The sequence below is a fragment of the Xyrauchen texanus genome, chromosome 28 (genome assembly GCF_025860055.1).
Source record: "Xyrauchen texanus isolate HMW12.3.18 chromosome 28, RBS_HiC_50CHRs, whole genome shotgun sequence".
NCBI classification, from domain to species: Eukaryota; Metazoa; Chordata; class Actinopteri; order Cypriniformes; family Catostomidae; genus Xyrauchen; species Xyrauchen texanus.
Window position 1 is genome coordinate 5919024 of NC_068303.1, and position 20054 is coordinate 5939077.

Consider the following 20054-nt stretch of genomic DNA (forward strand, 5'->3'; position numbering starts at 1 on the left):
ACCTCTATAAGGCGAGTCTTGTCGTAATCTCTGCGGTAATGGTAAATACACTGGCTGAGCATGGAGTACAGTCTCTCTAGATGATCCACACTGAAGCGTTCACTCTTCAAAACCACCTGCTCCAATAGACTCTGAAAACACAGCAAAATGACATACATTAAAACATATTGTACATTAAAGGTGAAGTGTGTAATGTCTGTTGCACCAAACAGAATTGGAAAAATAATGTCTGATTTCAAACAGGTTCCTCAAATGCCTCCCACATTTCCCTTGTTTTCCACAGAAGAAGACAAAAATGTCATACAGCTTTGTAATGACATGAAGGTGAGTAAATTACAGTGGAATTGTAAGTTTTGGGTAAAATATCCCTTTAAGAACACAAAGGTGCGGTCAGATTTGTAAAAAAAACTGACCTTCCATTTCACATGTATTTATTACATCAAAAATGACATTTATGATGTTTCTAACCCATTTTCCTAGATTTGCCAAAGCAGTAATAATGCTCTTAATCTTGAATGCTTATTAGTATTTGATTTGTTAATGGAAGGAATAATGACACAAAATGGGTTTCTTTTTTTTGTCCCTGAGAAAAGCTCTTAGTCATATTTTTGTTAAAGTAAAATCTGGCTCTCAAGGAAGCATTTGGAAATGAAGTAATAAATGAATATATGCATACAACACACAAAACCAGTTTTTTGCAAAGTGGATGCTGAAATATGAGCAACAGAAAGCCTCTTTCAATTTGATTAAAACTAATTTTTGGCCCACCTGCATTAAACCCACATAACACAGCTTGTTTCACTGCCGGAAGATAACTGAGCTGTTCGGAACAATCTTGAAAAGGCTTAATTTGAAGTTGAGGTTTAATGACATTGTTTATATCACAGCAACAAACACATAGTGAAGGAAATAGAAGCTGACAACTAATGCAGTGTTGAGGAGGCAGGTGTGCAGGTAATGTCACAAGTGCCAAATCCAGCTCATCACAGCAACAGGTGAACAAACGGAGCTATGAATACAACCATGTTTAAAGTGGTTCAGGGCAAAATATTACATTTAAAAAAAAAATATATATATATATATATATATATATAGAACTAGCAAAATATGCTAGAAATTACTGTAATGGAATTACTATCCGCATGGATTGCAAAATGCATTTGAAAATTAATTTAATCTCATTTAAACTCAACATTTCATCAAAACAGACCATATTTAAGATGTTACTATACATGATCCTGGTCTTACAGTGTGCACAATTCATCAGTGTTTCATTCCAAAGGATTTCTTTTTTTGTCCTCAATAGGGTTGGGTATCGATACAGATTTCCTAACTCAATTCCAATTTTCAAGCTCTCAATTTGATTCAGTTCCAATTAAACTCTGATTTATTTGGATATATTACAATTACAATGTCCATTTTGCTTACATATGCAAGCAATTTGACGATTCGCAATGCCAATATCGATACCATAAAAAATACTGATTTGAGTAAATGATGTTTCAAGTTCTCAAATAATTATAAAAGACAAGTAAACAGTCAGTCATAAAGTAAGAACATAGAAATAGATTACAAGCAATAGAACAAATAAAAACAACAGAACATATATTTCAGGAGGATAGTCAATGTAAACAACGATGTGGAATAGCCACTTTTCATGATCCAATCAATGAAAACCCATTTGAATATGCCATTTCACTCCAAAATGAGTCACATTACAGAATTATAGTGGTTTGCTGTGGAAAACACGCCTTGATTTATTTTATTTTTCTAGATTTTTACTGCTTACGATAAGTATTCTTAAACTGCTTGGCTATAATGCTGAGTGGTCGAAATAGTTAATTTGACATGGAAAAAAAACCCCCCACACTTTAAGCAACTTCATAAATGTTGAGATATATACGAAATAGATTTTTTTTAAATAGAGAGAGAGATAATTGCTCTGAAATCTCCCATTGGCATGTTGCCATTATTACATTTACACATGGGATCTGCACAAAATAAGCGATTGGAAAAATAAATTAACCTGGAAAGTAACCCCTAAAAAGATAGTATGACCAGATGCACACCTGCAAACAAAATGCCTGTGACAACACTGAGCCCTCCAACACGTATAGCTAGGAAGGGGAGGTCAGCCATCTTCAAAAGCAATTAAGATCACAGAGACAGCTAATTAAGGCAAATCATGATTTCCTTCCATTTCATTCTCACCTCCAGAAAGTATTTACTGTTCGCATTTGGTTTAATTAAATCGCCTCAGTCTTCACAGTGGCCTTTCAATTGGCATGTTCATCACAACAATCCTCTGGCCAATTGTGAGCACATCAAATGGCACAGGGACAAGTTATTACTCTGCCTGCCTTTGGTTTGTGTTGGTCTGAGTCAACATAAACAGTGCTGGCTTTTGATAAGGTTTGTGTCAGAAAGAAAAAACTGCACTCAGTATAAGAGTGTGCCAAGATTACCAATGGATGACGGTAACTGCAAATTCAGGTTTGGTTTTGGGGAGACATTTAATGAGAAATCACATCCCCCGCAGACAATTTTGAAACCATATCTTTGTAGTGTAATGACAGACCCTGAATCCAATGAAAGAAATTGCCCGTAGCTCTGTAGCTTGGCAAAGAACCAAAGTTTGTAACAAGTAAACATTATTGGTTCAATCTCACCAAAACTGCCATCTCATATTATATCCAACAAATATGAAAAAAATAAAAAAATTAAAGAAAATGGTACAAATAAATAGCTTTAATTTTCTTAATGCAAAATATTATGTATTATTATCTTATTATATTTATTTTGATGTAATGTGTCTTTTTTTAAGATTTATCCTATTAGTGATAGAAAACATAATCAGCCGATATTTAATTATTTTGAGATTATAATACTATATAACCATGCCCACTTGAAGGATTAAATATCACCCCTGTTGTTTTTCTATGTCATAAGCCCCTCCCAGTATCACTGACTGTGGAGGAATGGTCATGGATGGCAGCTTTCCTCTGTCAACCCTTAATAGAACAGCAATCCTAGCTTTAAATGATTTGTTATCACATTCCTTTTGACTCCTGCTAGAAAACTTGTTTTGTAACAACCTGACCAGTCCTCCTAAAAGCCCAGGACAACAATCCCAGATATGGAGTGATAGAAAAGGATTGTGTACATAACACAAATGGGTCAGCGGATGGGAAAAAATTTACTTGGGATAATTACCTATGTAACAAGAAGAAACAACACACAATCAAATAATTGCGCTAAGCGCCAACCAAACTTGCAAAGGACAAGAAGATCTTAAAGATTATAAAAAATTGGCCATTTTGCCACTTTTAATAATTGAGTTACTAATTATTGATTTAGTTGTATTCATTACCAGCTCGGTTATGGCTATAAGAATCATTTTGGACATCTACTTTGTGCATGACACTTAATTTTTTCAACAATTGTTCACAAACAGATTGTTTCACTTTTAATTGACTATATCACAATTCCAAAAATTATGTGAAACCTTTAGGCACTTAGTCAATTCAATTATGTTAGGCTAATTGGAGTCAATTGGAGGTGTACCTGTGGATGTATTTTAAGGCCTACATTCAAACTCAGTGCCTTTTTGCTTGACATTGTGTGAAAATCAAAAGAAATCAGCCAAGACCTCAAGAGAAAAAAATGGTGCTGGAAGTCTGGTTCATCCTTGGGAGCAATTTCCAAACATCTGAAGGTACCACTTTCATCTGTACAAACAATAGTGCGCAAGTATAAACGCCATGGAACGACGCAGCCATCATACCACTCACAAAGGAGACACATTCGGTCTCCAAGTAATGAACGTTGTTTGGTGCAAAAAGTGTGAATCATTCCCAGAACAACAGCAAAGAACCTTGTGAAGATGCTGTAGGAAACAGGTAGACAAGTATCTTTAACCACAGTAAAACAAGTCCTATATCGACATAAACTGAAAGGCTAATCAGCAAGGAAGAAGCCACTGCTCCAAAATCACCATAAAAAAAGCCAGATAACAGCTTGCAAGTGCACATGGGGACAAAGATCTTACTTTTTGGAGAAATGTCCTCTGGTCTGATGAAACAGAAATTTAACTGTTTGGCCATAATGACCATTGTTATATCTGGAGGAAAAAGGATGAGGCTTGCAAGCCGAAGAACACCATCCCAACTGTGAAGCATGGGGGTGGCAGCATCATGTTGAGGGGGTGCTTTGCTGCACGAGGGACTGGTGCACTTCACAAAATGAGGAAGGAAAATTATGTGAATATATTGAAGCAACATCTCAAGACATCAGCCATGAAGTTAAAGCTTGGTCACGAATAGGTCTTCCAAATGGACAATGACCCCAAGCATTAGGGATGCACCGAAATGAAAATTCTGGGCCGAAACCCAAACCGAAAATCCAGGATGCACTTGGCAGAAAACCGAAACCAAAACCGAAATTTTTACCTATTTAAAAAAAAAAAAAATGTTGTGTATAATTGTATTAATTTTATACTTTTTCATTAATTTCATGAATTTAATTAATCTGAATTGAAAAACTACAAACCAATAAAATAAATCACACTTTTACTGAAAGTAGCACAACAAAATTGGACAAAAAATATATTCAAACTATATTAAATATTATTCTTTCAGTTCTGTAAAAATCTAATTTTACAGATTTTATTAACAATTATCCAAATAATGTAAAGTTTTAGAAAACTATTATATGCACAACAACAGTCAAGTAATGAACTTAGCTAGCATCTTTCAAAAAGTTTAAATAAGCAACAGTAATTTTAATTAAAACAACAGGCAGAACACAGAATGGCCTCTATTCCACTGATCTATATAAAACTATAATATATAATTATATATATATATAGATCAGTGCTCTATTCTGTTTATGTAAACGTATGTACACTTTAAGTGAAAATGATTGTGCAAAACAGCAGTAATTGAACTAAATCCAACCTCATCTGTAAACGACAGATGTATCCTCAAGTGAAGAACAAGTGTAATGTAATTGCTATTCAAATCATATTGGACCGCTTTCTATTTAACTACAAGTGACAGGTTTCTCTTCAAGAACAAAAGTTGCTAAACTTTCTGACAGTCTCTCCTGTCAGAAAGCTCATCAAGAACATGAGATGCTGCACTGAACAGTTTCTCACTCTCTGTGCTTGTGCAGATAAATACCTGTGCGCAATCCGCGCAAGCAAAGGAAAGCGGTCTTTGTTTATGCGACCGTAGTCAAGGGGATTGTCGCTTCTGGTGTAGTTCAGATAAATACGTCTCAAGTTGTGGTGTAGCTGCGCTAGTTGTGACATTTTCCTGTAGAATCTCTTGCTGTATTCTGTATATATATATATCTTGAAAGTTCTGCTGAATAAACACTGCAGATCGCAAATTTGATGTCCTTATCAGAAACTTTGAAGAATTTCCACACCACTGACATGATCGGCCTTTGTTTGGTAGCACCGTTGTGGAATTATCTAACAGCTGTGATAAGAGCTACATCGATCCAGGAGGTATATATTTTCGGCTCATATTTTCGGCCTTTTTTCTCTTTCGGCCGAAAACCGAAAGTGCCATTTTCGGCCGAAAACTTTCGGCGGCCGAAATTTCGGTGCATCCCTACTAAGCATACCTCCAAAGTTGATAGAGAATTTGTTGGCAGAAATGAAAAGTGTGTGTGTGGGCAAGGAGGCCTACAAACCTGACTCCGTTACACCAGTTCTGTCTGGAGGAAGGGGCCAAAATTCCAATAACATATTGTGAGAAGTTTGTGGAAGGCTACCCAAAATGTTTGACCCAAGTTAAACAATTTAAAGGCAATACTACCAAATACTAACTAAAGTGTATGTACACCTTCTGCCCCACTGGGAATGTGATGAAAGAAATAATTCCCTCTACTATTATTATTCAAAATATTTCTTCCTCAAAAGTACTAAAAGAATCGTTAATGGATTTGAGAATGAATAGTTCCTCACAATATCCATTTTAAAATCTCACTGCATGGTTGTGTCTGTTCAATACAAATAACGGTCTCAGTTTTTGGGTCATCAGGCCGACACTTGAGCACCGACATATTTGACATTAAAATCGATAGTCAAAGATTTGGCAAGGCCCTTTGGGCTTAATGTGTGTCATGCATCATTAAATTGGCTTCTCAGACACAGACTAAAGGTATGAACAGCAAATGTAGTAACATCTTATCCAGTCTGATGTGCTGTTCAAGATTTTAACCCATCAAATCTGAAGCTCTCATTCAAAAACAAGGTGGCCTCACTTGGTCAATCAGAATCAATTATTGTACATTTTCACTTTTCATGTGTCAAAACTAGTGACAGCAGCAGTAAAGCAAAGATATCGTCAAACTGGCGTGACGTCTGTTTTGTTGCTTTCTAATGGCCATGGATCTATTTTTGTGTACTACAATGGATCAAGCACAATGATAGCTGCCCACGTCAACAATGTACCCAGTATGGCTCATTAGCACGTCAATGGCATAATGCCAGTCGCATCATTCTAAACGGTGCCTAAAATTGTCTAAACGAGAATTTCTCACATACTACGATAGACGTTTTATAAACAAAGTGGCGACCCAATACAGAACCAAAATTGTTTGTGGTATGAAAGAATTGTTTGTCCTTGGTACAAATTAACCTGTGATAAATGTAGTTTAGGTTGTACTATTAATTTTCAAGATGCTAATTTTAGGATCTGCCTAATTTGACTAGATTTTACCAAAACGATGTTTTCATGTTGAAGTTTGATTGGTTGCATGTCCTATGACATCAACAACAACAACAAAATACAGGAAGTGAATTCTCCTCCCTTTAAAAGCTAAGCCCATTTATTTTGCTATCCTAACTATGCATAATGCTTTGTTTAACTGCATTATATTATTCACATTTATCATTGATTGTCCCATATTTAAAAAGACCTGTGGCTCATTTATCATCACGATCCACCAGCTGAGAACTGCAACTACAAACACAAACACAGGTTGCTTTACTTTTTCGAAACATCAAGATGGAGTTTTGCTCTCAGCAGATATTCTGTTTGGTATGTTTGGCCAACAAGTAGCTCAAATATGTGCACAAGCACGTTTAAGTTTGGACAAATCAGTAGCATAGCACGCGATTATGGTTGGCCAGCACTGCACCATAGCAAAGTGCTTGTTACAAGTTGGCTAAATCTATTCCCTGCCATGTGTTTTCCATCAGACTAGAGCTCATTTATTTTAGCTCTATTCACACTTAAACATTCAGTGCTGCTTAGAGAGCAGAAAACGTTACAGCTGACTAAAATAATTCTGTGAATATAAATGGTTCTGACAGAAATGGTCAGATTTAATGGAATTAATTACATAGACTATATGTTATTCACAATGCTTTTAAGTTTCTCTAAGCAGGCATTCTGAATGCAATTTGAACTGCATGAATCTCAGAAAAACTGTTAAGGACAGATTTCACACAAAAATATATGCATATATAGTACATGTATTTTACATAAAAAAAATCTGGGCAATTATTAGGTTGTTTAATATATTTGTATTAACTGAATGTGTCAGAATGTTTATATATATTTAAAATTATTATTCTAAAAGGTGATTGGATTCTTGTTAGATTCGGTTAGAACCAAAACATTGTATTACTGAAAAAAAAAAAAACTACTATACAGTGTTTTTCAAATAATTACAAAGTCAATAAATACCACCATGATGTATGAATGCTTTCTGATTTAAATATATTTTTTTCAGTTAACATTATATTAGATTGTAATTGCAAAATTGTTGAAAAACATTGAACTATTTTCTAGTGTTTATTAATCTTGGTTAATATTAATTTCAAAATATGCTATTGTTAGTTAATAATGCATAAGTAATACAACTTGTAAAAAATTATGCAAATGTATTCTCTATAGAAATTAACATTAGCCTATCATTGTTCAGTTAAACATTACTTTAACCACAGTAAATGTAAATATATAGAACCTTATTGTAAAATGTTACCAAAATCTTCAAAATATGAAAAGATGACAAACTGAAAATGGACCAATTTATTTGGTCATGAAAACAGCAGACATGAAAGCTTGACATGCTATAATAAGTACGGTTTTAAGAAAATATTAAACAGGAGGGTAAAGCATTCCAAAGCAAAGCCAGATTTAGACAAGCATCCTTCCAACCTTTCCAAATCGAATCTTCAACTTATGAATGATGTTTTCGCAGCCTGGTAAACTTTAAATTCACTGTTATTATGCAGGAATACATTATGAAACCTCTCAATATCCCAAAGAGAAAAAATCAAAAGGGTCGCAAAAGAAAACGTAATTTTTTCTTTATGCAAAATAATATTTATTGTTCTTTATTTGTCTTTAATTTATTCACCAATGTATGAAAACCCTGACACTTGATGCCATGCTGGTGTCTTGCAATGCTCAAAAACACCAATGTAACATGAAGCTCATTGTTTCCTGTGACGGCCCTTAATTCTGTCTGTATTTCAGTGCTGTGCTGCGCAGCAGAAATGTCAATAGTAATGAGGGCATCTCCAGTCAATGAATATGAATGAAGCATCAGGAAAACAGCCCACTTTTCATTCCTAAAATGTGTCAGCCATTTATACCTGCTTAAACGGAAACTCTCACCGCACTTCAATGGCAATTCAATCTGTTCCATAAGCCGGGGATGAAAAAGCAATTATTCACAGCATTAGACATTTCACGATCTGTTTCTTAAAGATATCGCCCCTTTCTCGCTAAATGAGTAAAAAAGCTGACGGATTAGTGTGACATGTGCTTTGGGGCATTTGCCCCCCGTCGATTCGAACCGCCCAGCGGTCAAAGGTGGACCGACGGTCTGTAAAAGGAGCAGCAGTGTTTACTGAAGTCCTCAGGGGTGTTTTTCCATGGTGATGGTGCGATAGAAGAAGTTGCAGCGGGGTGTGTCGCACGTCGTCATGCGATAGTGATGACTGCAATTTTCTCAATCGTTTCTTCTTAAAGTTGGCATGAAATCAAAATGTAACCTATTAATTTTATAAATGTATGTTACTGGTCTTGTTGGGAATGATTCATCCATGCACATTTCCTTTTTTGCTCTTTTTACAATCCAATCAAGAACTGATGGATAAAGTTGAGTAGCCCCATTTGTTTTCTTTTATCAGAAACACATCACAATACGGAAGAAAACTCGGTCGCAACTTCCATTTCACGACGACTTTAATATGCTCTGGTCCCATTTTAAGCACTATGCTGTAGTTGAATACTTGGTATTGGTGAGAAGGGAACTCAGCATGCATGCTATTTGCTGTATTGAAAGTGTAAACTTCGAACATATTTCAATCACTAGTTAACAGGATGTGCAACAAATTAAGCCTTATATTAAAGGAATAGTTCAAGGAGAAAATGTTTTATATGAATTCAACTGGTGTTTTCAAAGTATGAAAATAAAGCTGAACAAAACAACAATCATTTAGAGTGCAGAAAAAGCTCAACTGTGTTTATAAGAAGGAAAACAAAATCGAGGCTTGCTGCCCTAATTTTATTAACTTAAAAGCAAAGAATTAAATGGAAATGAATGATTATGCAGCAGTGAGTATCTGCAAGGCTGTAAGTGAGAGACAGAGAATGCCTGCAAAATGACATGAACAGCCTAATGATGATGATGATGATGATGATGATTTAGTCTTCACACTGATGAGTTTCCCTCCTAAATTAGTTGAATGATTAGAGTAATTTTCATCCTTCTGAGATCAGTACATTTCAGCACAGCTATAGTTCACTAGTGTAAGAAGAGAGCTGATCAGATGTGTATATACTGTAGATATATTTTCTCTCCAAGAACCCATGAAACAGAATATTCAGTGGGAAATATTGTATTGTGGGACTTGATTTATCCCCTGAGAATTGATTGCATCATGAAAAGTAAGGCTATGATATTATTAATGTTATTTTCCCCAACCCAAGAGGCCTTGATTGCAGAAGTAGAAAAAGAAAGCTATAAAAGAGGTAGTAGGATGGCTCAATAGATATATATAAAAACAAAAAAACAAATTGCTATTAAATTTGAAAAATACCGAATAATCATTTAATCGCTTTGCTGCTGCTTAAATATCAGGGCTTAAAAAACAAAACGCCATTAAATCACATTAAAACAGCAGATATCATGTTATACACTTCAACCTTGCAAGCCATGACTAGGTTTCTAAACTAAGTCATATTTTGGCCATGTTCTACTATCAATAGAAAAAGTTACTCTATAAGGGTGTTCATACCCAAGTCCTCTTTTAAAGAACCAAACTCAGACCTCACTCTTTTACCCATACATGAAAAAAAAAAAAAAAAAAGAAAGTTACAAAGAACTAACTTCTCTTTGCATTCACGCTGTACCTGAACTTGAAAGTGGAATTGGTCCTCTTTGGTCCATTTTAGCAGTGACAGTATCAAAATGCACTTTTCATGCAATACAATACTGAATTTTTGATTGGTTGCAATAAAAATATTACTATTACTCCTTAAAAAGCAGTTGTCCTCTCACCTGAAGCTGCTGATGGTCAATCACAAGATCAGGAGGTGGTAGAAACTGTGGAGGTTCCTCATGTCTGTCAGTCAACACCTCCTGCTTCTGTTCAGATGGATATTTTCCACATTTCTTCCCTTTTGATGATACTATTAAAACATGAGCAGTCACATAATGAATAACACCAACCTAAGCACATATTTTAAGAAGTCTTAAACCACTAAGAAAAAATGAGTCTTCAGGGTGTTTGTGTTTTTAGTCTCGCCAGGAGAAATCTCTGCAACAGATGGTGTTTTAAGGACAAAGTGTGAAGTTTTTCAATAAACTGTGATCCCCCTTCAGTTGGCTTTCAGTACAAGGAAATATTCATTTGTATTGGCATCTGTTAAAGAGGCCAAAAAAAAAAAAAAAAGCTGATGGGAATTCATTTATCTAATAAAATGTTTTTAATATAAAATATTGTTTATTATTAAGCTTACTGTTGTGTTCTTTAAGAAAACAACATCTCTAAAATTACGTGTTACTTTAAATAATCTATCTATCTATCTATCTATCTATCTATCTATCTCTCTCTCTCTCTTTAAGTGACAAATTATTGTTTTTAAATTCCAATTTAAAACACAATTATAGTTTCAAAATTAATTTATGTACTAAATTTGAAGGAATTTTCTGGATTCAATACAAGTTAAGATCAATCGATGGATCGTTCCCGTTTCTTAAAAAAAAACACACAAATCGAGGTTACAGTGAGACTTGTAAGTGAATAAGATATTTAATTATTTTTTTTTTTATTTAGAAGGCAGAATTTTGAAGCTTACAATTCTATAAAAGCACATATACATGTTTCTGTTGAAACTTGTGTATTCTTTGAGCTGTGAAGTTATTTAAATCATCGATTTTGGGAGATTACAGGGATAATGAGCAAAGAAAAGAATAGTAAGCGATTTTATCACACTAAAACTATTTTAACACCCATGTAATTTACATTTACATTTATGCATTTGGCAGACGATTTTATCCAAAGCGACTTAGTGCACATATTACAGGGACAATCCCCCCGGAGCAACCTGGAGTTAAGTGCCTTGCTCAAGGGCACAATGGTGGTGGCTGTGGGGATCGAACCAGCGACCTTCTTTGTATAACGGTTACATTTTATGGCTATACTTTAGAAACAGTGAGCATTTTAACATTTACGAATTGGTCCCATTCATTCCCATTGCAAGTGCCTCACTGTACTCTAACCTAGATTTTTGCTTTTTTTTTTTTTTTTAGAAAAGGCAAAATGCATATTTGTGGTAAACAACATTATGCCACAAATGCTATCGAATGAGCTTAACTTGTATTGAACCCGAAATATTCCTTTATTAAATATACACTAACTGAGCAGTTTATTAGAAACACTTGCACATCTACTTATTCATGCAATTATCTAATCAATCAATTGTTTGCCAGCAGTGCAATGCATAAAATCATGCAAATAAAGGGTCAGGAGCGTCAATTAACATTCACATCAACCATTAAAATGGGGGAAAAATGTGATCTCAGTGATTTGGACCGTGACACAATTGTTGGTGCCAGTTGGGCTGGTTTGAGTATTTCTGTAACTGCTGATCTCCTGGGATTTTCACACAAAACAGTCTCAGAATGGTGCCAAAAAAACTCCAGTGAGTGGCAGTTCTGCAGACAAAAATGCCTTCTTGATGAGAGAGGTTAATGTAGAATGGTCAGACTGGTTCGAGCTGACAGAAAGGCTACGGTATCTCAACTAACCACTCAGTAAAATTGCAGTGAGCAGAATAGCAGCTCAGTATGCACAAATCGTTAAACCATGAGGTGGATTGGACTCCAACAGCAGAAGACCACGTCAGGCACTTTATTAGGACCAGAGAGTTCCTAATAAAATGCAATTAAAAAATTATAATTTTTACTTTGGTATTTGTGTCATGCAAATTCTAACCACACCGTACCTCCTTTTTCATGTTCTCCATCACACACCATTCCCTCCACTGCAGTCACAGACTCCTTTGCATTGCATTCTGGGGCAGATGATTCTTTCTGCATCTCCTGTTTCAAATCAAGTGCAACTTCTTTACCCAAGCACAAATCTGCAGTCACTTCCCTTTCACCTCCCTCTGTTTCTTTACCATGTGCCTCACTGTCCACACTGTCCATAGACTTGTCTCCATTCACAAACTCCTGAGGTGCAGGGACCGCAGCGTCATCTGTCGTCTCCTTACCGATGGAGTCCTCCCCCAAGGAGGCCTGGCTGGGCTCCTCCTGGACCTTAGAGTCTGGAGCAACTGTAGGCTCACAGGAATTCTCCTCCTCTGTGGAGAGGGCATGTCCGTTGGCCTGGAGCGGCTGTTTGTTGACATGGAGCTCCATGATGTCGCAGGAAGACTCGTCCTGAGTGAAACAAGCGTCACCTTGTGCGGTTGCAGTAGAGTCATCTACCCTCTCCTCCTCCTCTTCCTCCTCCTCCTCCTCCTCTGGGTCTTCAACCTCTTCTGCTTCCTTATTTTTATGAATCTTTTTCTTCCTGATGATGCCCCGCCCCCATATTGGTCGCCTCCGCAGTTTGCGTTTTATGCTATCTGTAGACACAGAAAGATTTACAGAATGTAATTGAAAGAAAAACTATAGACATAAATGAAACTATTGATTTTGAAGTTGTTGATCACATGCAAAGAAACAATATACTTAAACTTTACTGCAAAATATTCAGACATAAAGAAATATATTAGTAGTTTGAGAGTGTAGGGAGACCAACTCAATTGCAATATTCACAGTGCATCATGGGAGTGGGCGGTCACTGCCGACCTCTTATGGCATGCTTTGTTGCAACTCTCTCATTGGTAGATCCTTCACTTCAGGATTCACAGGTAGTGTAGATCTTCACCAGGAATTATGGCATTCATTTTTTTTTTTTTTTTTTATTTAAGTTGAGATAACATGGACTGACGACTTTAACAGGAGTATATACCATCGGTGTAAAAAATGAATGGGATTTTTACTTTCGGAACCAGACTGTTGCATTCTATCATGTCTGATTCAAAATGAGACAAGAACCGTTACGGCATGGTAATTAAGCAATTAAAAAAAAAAAAAAAGCACATTTAAGGTACAGCCGTGTCCAAAAGTATTGGCAGTGACATACATTTTGTGTTTTGCAAAGTTTGCAGCTTCAGCATTATTTTTTCACACGTTTCTATGGTATACTGGAAAACAATGGTAAGCGTTTCATAAGTTTTAAAGGCTTTTATTGGCAAAAACATTCAATATACGCAAAGAGTCAATATTTTCAGTGTTGACCCTTGTTCTTCATATCCTCTGCAATTCACTCTGGCATGCTGGATGTCAGCTTCTGGGCCAAATCCTGACTGATGGCGATCCATGCTTTTGGGAAACGTGCTTTAGTAAGTATAATTTAAGTGCTACTAACGTTCAACTTAAGAGTGTCGGGAAACCCAGGCCAAGCAAGACCCCTGCACAGTGGTAATGCACGAACGTCTGTCTGTTTTTTCTTTTCTTTTCTCCAGAATAAATTCAATTCATAACCGCTGCAGTGTCCGGAACCCAATAATAACTAATAATCATGCTATTATGCCAAACGATGAAAAAGGATTTCTATGTTGCTAAATCCAAAACTAAAGTATGATTTAACTAAGTCATCTACATCCATTTCTTGCACTGATGAAGCTGCTGGCTCAGCATTCTATCGTTGTGATAATGTCGTGCCATTTCTGGTCATTTTTATTTAATTCTCAAAATATTCCGACTTAAATCACATATTCTCAAATATTATGGCTTTATTATCTAAATAATAGATTTTGTTTAAAATTTTTTATGTGACAATAAAACGTTGTAGTGTGTGCCCGGCGATTCATACAAAGCCACACTGAACAGGAATGGGACAATATATCGAATTTCTATATTTTAAAACAAAAACAAATGATGAAATATATTGTGGCATAACTTGATATTTAGAAATTTGCAAATGTTTTCTGTCCATGTTTTTATAAATTAAATGACCTGTCAAACATCATAAACTCTCGATTGCTTGGTTTTACCACTCCTGCAATTTTTTCTACACTGTTTGTAGGGTTCACACAAGAAGTGAGATGATATGTCAAAGGACCCTTAACATCACAGTAAACTTTTTTAGCATTTCTTATACAAATACAAACATAAACTCAAATGGTATTACTTGTAAATTGTACACATTATTTAATTATTTAAGTGTTATTATATCGAATCATGAACCTTATATTGTATATCGAACCGAATCATGAGATAACCATATCGTCCCCTCCCTAATACTGAATATTGTGAATATTCACAATTGACGAGGAAATAATTTTACTGATGAGTTTTTTTTATAGAATGTCACTCTCCAAGAGTATAAATGCATAAAAAAAAAAAAAGAGGCTGCTTGTCCAAAAAGTTTTTTCAGGATTCACATGCACTTGAAATCCACCCACGAATTCTTCGCCAGTGTCATTTTGCCATGCAAAGGAAAAGGTGACCAAGCCTTAAAGGAATGTTCCAGGTTCAATAGAAGTTAAGCTAAATTGACAGCATTTGTGGCATAATGTTGATAATGCACCCAAAAAATAATTCCGGCTCGTTCCTCCTTTTCTTTAAAAAACAAAATGCTGACATTAGTTAAACCTTTAGTTAACATTAACTAATAATGAATAATTTTACAGCATATATTAATCTTGGTTAATGTCAAAAGATATAATTTAATATTTAATGTTTGTTAATCTTTAACATTAATGCACTATGAACTTACAATGAACAATTGTTTTATTAACTAAAATAAACAAAGATTAACAAATACTGTAAAAAAAAAATATAGTTAATTGTTAATATTAATAGTATTCATGATAACTAATGTTAACCAATGGAACCTTATTGTAAAGTGTTACAAAATCTTTAAGTGAAATTCAATTTCTAATTTCTTTGATTTTGGGGTAAAATACGATCGAGACATTTTCTTGACAGGTTTTGAGAAATTTGAGGTTACAATGAGGTCTTTACAATGAAAGTGAATGGGGCCAATTTTTGGAGGGTTTAAACACAGAAATGTGAAGCTTATAATTTTATAAAAGCACTTGCATTAATTCTCCTGTTCAAACTTGTGTATTATTTGATCTGTAAATTGGTTTAAATGGTCATTTTTACAGTTGTTTTAGGGTTTTACAGTTGACATTATATCATCATGGAAACAAAGTTGTAAAATTAGCTATAACTTTACACAGAAAATGTTTATAAGTGATTATTACACACTAAATATTTTACACTTAAACACTAAAATCATGTTTTATACATATATTTTATATCTGGTGTTATATTTTTGAAAAAGTGTGTATTTTAACTTTAACAAATTGGCCCGCATTCACGTTTTAAGTGCCTCACTGGAACCTTGATTTTTGCTCTTTTTGTTTTTTTAAGATGAAAAAAACTGCATCGAACCCAGAACATTCTTTTAACAGCCTTGTCAAATGAAATATGGCATCTATGCCAATTAAGGTCTGCAAGAATGAAATTCCAAAAAATTACTGATGTTAGCAAGTCAACTTAAATATATGTTTAGAAATATGGTGTAAGGTTATGCATTGTAATTTCGAGATCACCTTGAAACACTTCCCCGGCAAGTAGCCTACACTTTCCACCCTAATTACATGCAAAACCCCCGTCAAAATTACCCGTGTTAGAAGCAGGTCTAAACCCTTCATTAGACATGACTGACTGCATGATGAACTTCTCACCCTTCTCATATCTCAGTCATTCAGATGACAACAAGAGAGAAAAAAATAATGTGTCGTTGTGACCGTCACTGGTGAGCTTATGCTGGGCCTTCCAAAACTGCTGGGAGAAAAATAGACAGAGGCAGGTGGGCCAATCTGTTTGCGCAACATGACACCTGTCCACTGTGTAATTGGTCGGAGAGGGAGAATGGGGGGCTATGGAAAAATGGAGGGTGAGCATTGCTTAGCACACAGGAAGCCATGCTTAAAAGTTGTAATTGAAAACAATGGAAGGCAGCCCAGATGTGAGCCATATATCAGAGCAAAAAGGAGTGGGCAAATTTTCCCTCCTCCGTCTGCTGGTATCCTATTGGGCTTTCACTGACTGAGCAGTCACATTATTCTGAAATTAATGGACTCCCAGCCCTCCTTCTCCAATTCTAAATACAACAGTCACAGTCAGTCACACACACACACACACACACACACACACACACACACACACACACACACACACACACACACACACACACACGTAGTGCTTCCATGTTTTATGGGGACTTTCCATAGACATAATGGTTTGTATAGTGTACAAACTTTATATTCTATCCCCTAAACCTAACCCTACCCCTAAACCTAACCTTCACAGAAAACTTTCTGCATTTTTACATTTTCAAAAAACATAATTTAGTATGATTTATAAGCTGTTTTCCTCATGGGGACCGACAAAATGTCCCCACAAGGTCAAAGATTTCGGGTTTTACTATCCTTATGGGGACATTTGGTCCCCACAAAGTGATAAATACACGCTCTCACACACACACACACACAAATAATAGTTAAGTCATCAAAACTATGGAATAACAAATGGAACTATGGGAATTATGTGGTCAACAAAATCCACAATAAATAAAAAGTTATATTTTAGCATCTTCAAAGTAGTCACGCTTTGCATAGAATTTGCAGACATGTACTCTTGACAATTTCATAAAACACATCCACAGGTACAAGTTCAATTGATTCCATTTAGCCAATTTGCCTGTAAGAAACTAACTGGCTAATTGTTTAAAGGCTTGACATAATCTACCACTTGAATTGTGATCTAGCCAATTAAAACTGAATTCAATTAATTTAATTTAATTAAAAGTCTGTAATCAATTGTTGGAAAAATGACTCATATCATGCAGAAAGTAGATGTCCTAAACGACTTGCCACAACTATAGTTTGCTATTATGAGATATGTGGAGTGGTTAAAAAATATGTTTTAATGACTTCAACCTAAGTGTATGTAAACTTCTGTCATCAAAATCAGTCAAGTAGTAACAATAATTGTAAATATATTTCCCTCTGGTTTTGAAATCAGTTCCAAGACACAATCAAATGCAGAAGATTTCCAGCCTTCTAAAAGTCAAAACTTACCATCTGCAGCCTCCAGGATTATGAGTCATAACCCATGGTTCCACTTTTAGGAGAAACAGCAATATGTGTATTTGTATTGCTAAAACTTCAGTCAAATTAATATAAATAAAAAGCCAGCTTATCTGCTTTAGATTTTGGCTCACATCAGCCAAATGTTCCTTTTCAGTTCTGGTTTATAGAACACTAGCTTGAGGATTCTTCTTCTTGTTCGTCCATCAAAGTTGATGATGACCATGGCACGTTTGTCATTTTGTTGGGATTTGATGAGTGCGCAGATGGCTGAAGAGGCCAGTCCGAGCCCGGAATTCTCTGTGGCACACTGGACAGGTCAGGGAGGATGTAGAGCTCTGAGGTGCAGCCACACACCCTTCCTTGGTAGATTTGCGCTGCTGCCTCTTCAAGATAGCACAGGAGCTTCTCCTACTCTCACAGAGGACTGCACAGTCCTGTACTTTTCTTCTCCAGGCAGGTCGGTCCTGTGCTAGGGATTCCCAGCTTTTCAGGTCAAATCCAAAGCTCTTCAAGGAAGCTTTAAAGGTGTCCTTGTAGCGCTTTTTGGGGCCACCTTGTGCTCGCTTGCCATTCTTCAGCTCGCCAAAAAAGACTTGTTTTGGAAGTCTCACGTAAGACATTCTAGTCACGTGGCCAGTCCATCTAAGCTGTTCCTTCGAAAGTAAGGTGTAGATGCTGGGAATATTTGCCTTGCTGAGGACTTCCGTGTCAGGGATTCTGTCTTGCCACTTGATCCTCAGCAGTTTCCTCAGACAGCTCAAGTGGAGATGATTCAATTTCTTGGCATGGCTGGTAAACTGTCCAGGCTTCGCACCCATACAGAAGGGTTGGTAAGACAACAGCCCGGTAGACCTTCAGTTTTGTCTCCTGCTTGATGCCAGTCCTTTCCCATACCGAGTCACGTGAGGCGTCCAAAGGCTGCACTGGCCTTGACAATCCTGATGTTATCTTCATCGTCTATGTGCACAGCGAGACAGTGTACTACCGAGGTAAATAAACTTGTCAACGGCTGAAAGCTTTTGCCCATTCACAAAGATGGTTGGCTCAGTGTAGGGTTTCCCAGGAGCAGGTTGGTATAGGACTTCAGTCTTCTTTGTGCTGATTGATAGGCCAAAGTTGTTGCAAGCTGAGGAGAGGTGGTCCATACTGTCCTGTAGATCTTTATTTGAGCCAGCAGCCAGAGCACAGTCATCAGCAAACAAAAGTTCTCGAACAGTGACTTCCTCCACTCTAGTTTTGGCTTGCATCCTCCGCCAGATTGAATAGCCCACCGTCAAAGCGGTAGATGAAGTTAACCCCAGTGTTGTGATTCTGGAATGAGTCTTGCAGCATGGCAGAAAACACCATGCTGAAGAGCGTTGGTGCTAAAACGCAGCCTTGCTTCACCCGTTTGTGATTGGGAGCGGATCAGAGAGTTCTTGCTTGTCTCTGACGCTGGCCATCATGCCATCATGGAGATTGCGCACGATGCCAATGAACTTGTCTGGACACCCATACTTGGCCATGATTTTCCATAGGCCCTCCCGGCTGACTGTGTCGAATGCTTTTGTTAGATCAACGAAAGCCATATATAGATCAACATTTTGTTCTTGGCATTTCTCCTGTAACTGCCGGGCAGTAAATACCATGTCAGTGGTTCTGCGATCTTTTCTGAAACCACACTGACTCTCAGGTAGCAGACCCTGGTCTAGGTGGACAATTAGGCGGTTCAGAAGGATTCTTGCCAAGATTTTGCCAGCGACTGATAGTATGGAGATGCCTCTATGGTTGTCACAGTCCTGCCGATTGCCTTTCCTTTTATATAGATTTATTATAATAGTATCCTTGAACTCCTTGGGAGCGGCTTCTAATTTCCACAGAGACTGGAAGAGGTCGGTCAGTTTCTCGACTAAGCTGAGGCCCTCCAGCCTTGTAGATTTCTGCTGGAATGGCATCGGACCCTGGAGCTTTGCCTGATGAGAGGAGTGTTATGGCTTTGCTGGTTTCCTCAATAGATGGTAGAACAGCCAGAGACTGGTTTATTTCAACTTGAGGCAGTCTCGCAATTGCCTCCTCATTTATGCATGATGGCCGGTTGAGGACCGGCTGTAGTGTTCGACCCACCTTGCAAGTATTTTGTCCTTCTCCGTGAGGAGTGTTGTTCCATCTGAATTCAGGAGAGGTGAAGTTCCTGAGTGTTGTGGACCATAGACCTGCTTGAGTGCATAATAGAGGCACTTGGTGTTGTTACTGTCAGCGTAGGATTGAATCTCCTCAGCTTTTGCGCACAGCCAGGCGTCTTGCATGACTCTGAGTCTCTGCTGGACAATCCTGCGAATGTTGAGGAAGGCAGTTTCCTTTAAACTTGAGCTGCTGTCA

General features: G+C 36.8%; 1 protein-coding gene across 4 annotated transcripts in view; it reads right to left on the reverse strand.

The window, feature by feature from the left end:
- The window catches only part of LOC127622318 (ATPase family AAA domain-containing protein 2-like), a 129058-nt gene that overhangs the window by 9429 nt on the left and 99575 nt on the right, over positions 1 to 20054 (reverse strand). For all 4 annotated transcript variants that reach the window (XM_052096389.1, XM_052096388.1, XM_052096387.1 and 1 more), the window contains exons 25-27: positions 12480 to 13106; positions 10531 to 10661; positions 3 to 131 (exon numbers count right to left, since the gene is read on the reverse strand). In XM_052096389.1, the coding sequence (XP_051952349.1) occupies positions 3 to 131; positions 10531 to 10661; positions 12480 to 13106 (887 nt within the window). The remainder of the gene's footprint in view (positions 1 to 2; positions 132 to 10530; positions 10662 to 12479; positions 13107 to 20054) is intronic.